Source organism: Gekko japonicus, unplaced genomic scaffold (genome assembly GCF_001447785.1).
Source record: "Gekko japonicus isolate JY-2015 unplaced genomic scaffold, Gekko_japonicus_V1.1 scaffold3434, whole genome shotgun sequence".
In the NCBI taxonomy this organism is placed as follows: Eukaryota; Metazoa; Chordata; class Lepidosauria; order Squamata; family Gekkonidae; genus Gekko; species Gekko japonicus.
In genome coordinates, this window is record NW_015177120.1 from 31887 (window position 1) to 38046 (window position 6160).

The 6160-nt window shown below is 45.4% G+C and overlaps 1 protein-coding gene across 1 annotated transcript; it reads left to right on the forward strand.

The window, feature by feature from the left end:
- The first annotated feature begins 234 nt into the window (after window positions 1-234).
- LOC107124806 (zinc finger protein 2 homolog) lies at window positions 235-5671 on the forward strand. Its single transcript, XM_015428317.1, has 3 exons — window positions 235-361; window positions 848-1285; window positions 5661-5671. The coding sequence occupies exons 1-3, from the start codon at window positions 235-237 to the stop codon at window positions 5669-5671; spliced, it is 576 nt and encodes a 191-aa protein (XP_015283803.1).
- The last annotated feature ends 489 nt before the right edge of the window (window positions 5672-6160 follow it).

The following is a 6160-nucleotide window of genomic DNA, read 5'->3' on the forward strand; positions in this document are numbered from 1 at the left end:
TGGGCCTTACCAGCCCTCCCAGGTGCTAACAAGATTGCTCTATTTATTCCAGCAGATGATGTTCAGAGCAATGAGGAGGGTGAGGAACTTCATCAGCAAATGCCAGATAGAGTTAAAAATGAAAACTCAAAAGAAAATGTCATGAATCGAGGCAGACCTAAGAGAAAGAAAGGTAGCCGTATGGTTGAGAAGAGAGATGGAAGATATCATAGTGTGCGTTTTCTAAAGCACAGGATGATGAAGGCAAGTAAATCCGTTCAATGTGGAGAGTACTTCAGAAATAGGTTACAGCTCCCTGTGCATCAAAGAACCCATACAGGGGAGAAACCTTTTGAATGCTCCAAGTACAGAAATAGATTTAGTGAGAGGGAGAATCTTCTACAGCATCAAGGAACCCACACAGGGGAGAAATCTTTTGAATACTCAGAGTGTGGAAAGAAATTCAGTGAGAGTGGCCATCTTAAACTGCATCAAAGAACCAACACAGGGGAGAAACCTTTTGAATGCTCAGTGTGTGGAAAGAGATTCAGTCAGAGTGGCACTCTTCAGCAGCATCAAAAAACCCACACAGGGGAGAAACCTTTCGAATGCTCAGAGTGTGGAAGGAAATTCAATCAGAGTGGCAGTCTTCAAAAGCATCTAAGAATACACAGAGGGGAGAAATCTTTTGAATGCTCAATTTGTGGAAAGAGATTTAGTCGGAGTGACAATCTTCAACAACATCAAGGAACCCATAGAGGGGAGAAACCTTTTGAATGTCCAGAGTGTGGAAAGAGATTCAGTCGGAGTGGCACTCTTCAACTCCACCAAAGAATCCACACAGGGGAGAAACCTTTTGAATGCTCAGATTGTGGAAAGAGATTTAGTTGGAGTGGGAATCTTCGACTACACCAAAGAACCCATACAGGGGAGAAACCTTTTGAATGTTCAGTGTGTGGAAAGAGATTCATTGACAGTTCTACTCTTCAGCGGCATCAGAGAACGCACACAGGGGATAAACCTTTTGAATGCTCAGAGTGTGGAAACAGATTCAGTCAGAATGGCACTCTTCAGCAGCATCAGAGAACTCACACAGGAGAGAAATCTTTTGCATGCTCAGAGTGTGGAAAGAAATTTAGTCGGAGTGGCAGTCTTCAACAGCATCAGAGAACCCACACAGGGGAGAAACCTTTTGAATGTTCAGTGTGTGGAAAGAAATTCAATAGGAGTGTCACTCTTCAACAGCACCAAAGAACCCACACAGGGGAGAAACCTTTTGAATGTTCAGGGTGTGGAAAGAAATTCAGTGAGAGGGGGAAACTTCAAAAGCATCAGAGAACCCACACAGGGGAGAAAACATTTGAATGTGTAGTGTGTAGAAAGAGATTCAGTGAGAGGGGGCAACTTCAAAAGCATCAGAGAACCCACACAGGGGAGAAGCCTTTTGAATGCTCAGAGTGTGGGAAAAGATTTAGTGAGAGGGGGCAACTCCGAAAGCATCAGAGAACCCACACAGGGGAGAAGCCTTTTGAATGTTTAGAGTGTGGAAAGAAATTCAGTTGGAGCGGCCATCTTAAACGGCATCAGAGAACCCACACAGGAGAGAAACTTTTTGAATGCTCAGTGTGTGGAAAGAGATTCAGTCAGAGTGGCCATCTTCAGGAACATCAGAGAACCCACACTGCAAAAAAACCTTTGGAATACTCAGAGTGTGGAAAGAGATTTAGTCGCAGTGGCACTCTTCAACAGCATCAGAGAACCCACACAGGGGAGAAACCTTTTGAATGCTTTGAGTGTGGAAAGAGATTCAGTCGGAGTAGCCCTCTTCAGAGGCATAAGAGAACCCATACAGGGGAGAAACCTTTTGAATGCTTTGAGTGTGGAAAAAGATTCAGTCAGAGTAGCCATCTTCAACAGCATCAGAGAACCCACACAGGGGAGAAACCTTTTGAATGTTCAGTGTGTGGAAAGAGATTCAGTCAACGTGGCCATCTTCAACAGCATCAAAGAAACCACACAGAAGACAAACCTTTGGAATATTCAGAATGTGGAAAAGAGATTTGTTCAACAGCAAAAACCTTTTGAATGCTCGGAGTGTTTAAAGAGCTTCAGTTTGAGTTGCCATCTTGAACAGGACCTAAGAACCGACATGGATGAAACAGTTTGAATTGTCAGAGTGTGGAAAGAGATTGAGTAACAGTAGCAGTCTTCAGTGGCATTAGAGAACCCACACAAGGAGAAACTATGTACCTGCTTAGCCCAGGGGTGTTGAACTCATTTCTTATGAGGGCCAGGTCTGACATAAATGAGACCTTGTTGGGCCAGGCCATGTGTGTCATAAAATGTAATGCCAGGTAGTGGAGATACACACTTTATACAGGACACAGACACAATTAAATATTTGTTTTACTTAAAATAAAACCATGCTTAAAACATTAGCACTCTTGCAATATTTTGTTTATTTAATAGTGTCTGATAACTGGCACTTCTTGTTCTGAACTATTGCATCAAAAAGTCTGTGCAGTAGCAATCTTGAATATGCTGTTCAAGTATGTATCTGTAAGCTGCAAACCTGCTTTTGATTTATTTGAATTTATTACAGAGACGTTATGGTCAGTGTTCTGAGCCTACAACCCAGGAGCAAACATGAAATGTCTGGGTGTTGTGATCCTTTGCATGTAAGTTGCTTCATGTGCTGGTCAAGAACATGAGAAGGCATCCTGACACAGACTGAGGGCTATGGTTTTGTCTACAAAACTTTAGTTTTCCCCAGATAAATAACTACAAATCCTATGAGGCAGTGCAAGAATAGAGGCAGCAAGTACCAGCCTACTATCTGGGAAGTCTAGGTTCAAAATCCCAAGTCTACAAAGGAAGTGTGCTGGGAGAACTTGGTGTGGACACACACATTTAGCCTAATCCACCTCATTTGCTTGTTGTTATTCCTCATTTAAATAGTTCACGTTGCTTTCCTACTGAGAAAAACTGGATCAAGTGGGCATGAATACGGTGAAAAAGAGGAGGGGAACCCAGTTGCACCCAAGAGAGCCCAACATGCCCAACAACACATACACTGTAGCAAGGCACACAAAAGCTCATACCTTGAATAAAACTTTGTTGGTCTTAAAGGTGCTTTGCATCTCTCCCGTGCAACTGAGGCAGCCAAGCAAAGCAAGCTCTACCTTGTTCCCTCCCTCTTTCCCTTCGGGGAGATGCCTCAGCCAATGGAGGAGAAGAAAGGCTTGCCTTTGTCTTCTGTGCGATTGAGGCAGCCTGGCCAAGAAGCAAGCTCTGGCTCATTTCCTCCCTCCCCTAGGAGGGGGAGGAGCCTCAGCTAGTTCAGGGGACAGTATCTATCTCTCCTGAGCGATTGGGAGAGCCTGGCAAAACAAGCTATGATGCAGCAGCAGAATTGGAGAAAGAAGCAGGAGACAGCCCTTTCCTTGTAGGCCAGATGGGAGCCCTCCGGGGCCCGGATCTGGGCTGCGGGCTGCATGTTTGACGCCCCTGGCTTAGCCCATGAATAAAAGTTTTTCTCTTATTTCACACAGAAATCCTACCCTAAGCAGGAAGAACTGTTTGAAATGCTTGGACTGTGAGAGGAGCTTTAGCCGTGTTTGAAGCCCTCAAAGAGATCCCACAGGGAAGAAAGCAAGGATGGGTGGAGGGAGATTCAAGATCAGCTGATATTTCCTTTGTCTTAGAGGAGTCCACAAAAGGGAGGAACCTCCTAAATACTCACTGGGTGGCAGGAGCGTGAGACACAGATCCGATTTTCAGGTCCTTCAGAAAATCCATACGAGAGTGAAACATTCCTATCGGTGGTTCTGATGAGGGTCTTCTTCAGAAGCCCAGGTGGTTGAAAGTTCAGAAAGGCTCAGAAAGTACTTTATTTATTTATTTATTTATTTATTTATTTATTTATTTTATTTTTGGGATTTGTATTCCGCCCTACCCATACGGCCCAGGGCGGCTAACAGCGGCCATGCCGAATCAAAACATAAAATACATTAAAACTTCAATAAATACAAGATAAAATGGTGCTCTGCAGTACATAGTACTTACACAAAGGAGGGGCATTTAGTGGTCGCTCTCCTCTGTGATACTCACGACTTCAGGTTATCTGCCAATCCAACTCCTTCTGACATCTACGAAACTGGCAAAAACATTTCCTTTCCCTAATCTTGTGAGGAAATAGACACATTAAGGGTAACAGATACCTACACCCTCTTTACTATTGACATAAACCTAGTGTGCCCAGCCGGCATCCTTAATTCACAAACATTTTTAGATGAGAAGCAGTTGCAGAGGAGGATGAGGAGAGGAGATTGGATTTATACCCCGCCCGTCACTACCCAAAGGAGTCTCAGAGCGGCTTACAAACTCCTTTCCCTTCCCCTCCCCACAACAGGCACCCTGTGAGGTAGGCGGGGCTGAGAGAGCTCTTGACAGAAACTGCTATTTTTTCAAGAACAGCTCTTGTCAGAACTACGGCTTGCCCAAGGTCATCCAGCCAGGTGCGAGTGGAGGAGTGGGGAATCAAACCCGGTTCTCCCAGATTAGAGTCCGCGCACTCAACCACTACACCAAACTGGCTATCTTTGAAGAAGAAGAGTTGGATTTATAACCTGCCCTTCACTTGGGAGTCTCCATGAGATCAAGGAAGGGGAAGAATTCATTAACAGAAGCCTTGATGTCTTGCATAGGGAAGAAGAGACCAGTCGAAGAGACAACAGTTGACTGCTCTAACAAGACTCCTCAGAGCGCTACAGCAGGACCCCAAAGGCGTTGAGTGAGGCAGCACTCCATGTCTTAAGAAGAAGAATAAATTAGATATATACCCCGCCCTTCACTACCCAGAGGTGTCCTAGAGCGGCTTACAAACTCCTTTCCTTTCCCCTCCCCACAACTGACACCCTGTGAGGTAGGTGGGGCTGAGAGAGCTCTTGACAGAAATTGCTCTTTTTTCAAAGTCAGCTCTTATCAGAACTACGGCTTGCCCAAGGTCATCTAGCCAGGTGCGAGTGGAGGAGTGGGGAGTCAAACCCGGTTCTCCCAGATTGGAGTCCACGCACTTAACCACAACACCAAACTGGCTCTTTAAGAACCAAAGAACCGATTCCAGGCCCTTGCAGTGGAGGCAGAGATGGAAACACTGCCAGCGGAAGTATCACAAACGCAAGGAAGACAGGGAGGAGGCCAGGGAGATACGGAGAAAGGGCATTGGGAGGAGAAGGAAGGTGTTGGTCAGTCATAGGTGACTCCCTGCCGAGGGGTATGGAACGTCATGTGTCCAGGCCTGACCCCCCCCCCCAGCCCGAGAGATGTGCTGCCAGGGACAAAAATTAAAGGTCTTATAGACAGGATCCCTAAACTCCAATGCAGTGTTGGAGAGTATCAATAGAGGCATAACATCCAAAATCGCAAGATGTCGTAGTCCCGACTCCCGCCATACACTGCATTGGCGTGACAGGAAGCAGAAAGAGCTGGAGGAAGCTCTGCTGCTGACAGGTTTCCGGCTTTCTTGGGGATCCTTCCTTTTAGTTTTTAAGACTGCGCCTGCTCACCCTCCCTTTCCCCCCTCTCTCCTCATCCATATGGCTTTTTGGATGCCTTCTGTCTCCCACCCACCCACCCCTTCTCTCTCCCTCTCCCATCCATGTGTATTCTCCTTCCCCCAGGATTAGAATGAGTGTGGTCAATATAAATGTCTCTAGGAGCATCTACTTTTGACCCTTCCATGAACCCCTAATATTTGAGCCAGGAGGTACCAAATAAAATATCCATTAAATATCAATAGTATCCACTTACAATTGAATCCAGCATGTTAAAGTTCATTATGTACTTTTCATAAGAGTCTTCTTAATCCATTTAGTTTAATTTATAGATAGTTAAAAAAAAAATGGTTGTGAACAATGCTCCCTCTAAGCTGTGGAGTCTTGTGATCAAAAATCCTACTTTGTGAGCTACCGGCATTAAAGTTGTGAGCAAACGATTTGGCTACTGCATAAGTTCGTTTGCTCTGGAGCCCTCCTTCCTGAGCTGAGACAAAAATGTGTGAGCCGGAGGCTTAAAAAACTGTGAGCTAGCTCGCACTCAGCTTAGTGGGAACATTGGTTGCTAATTTCCGCACATTGCCATCGTTGGTGCGGATACCATCGGAGGGAGCGGGACGTGCCTA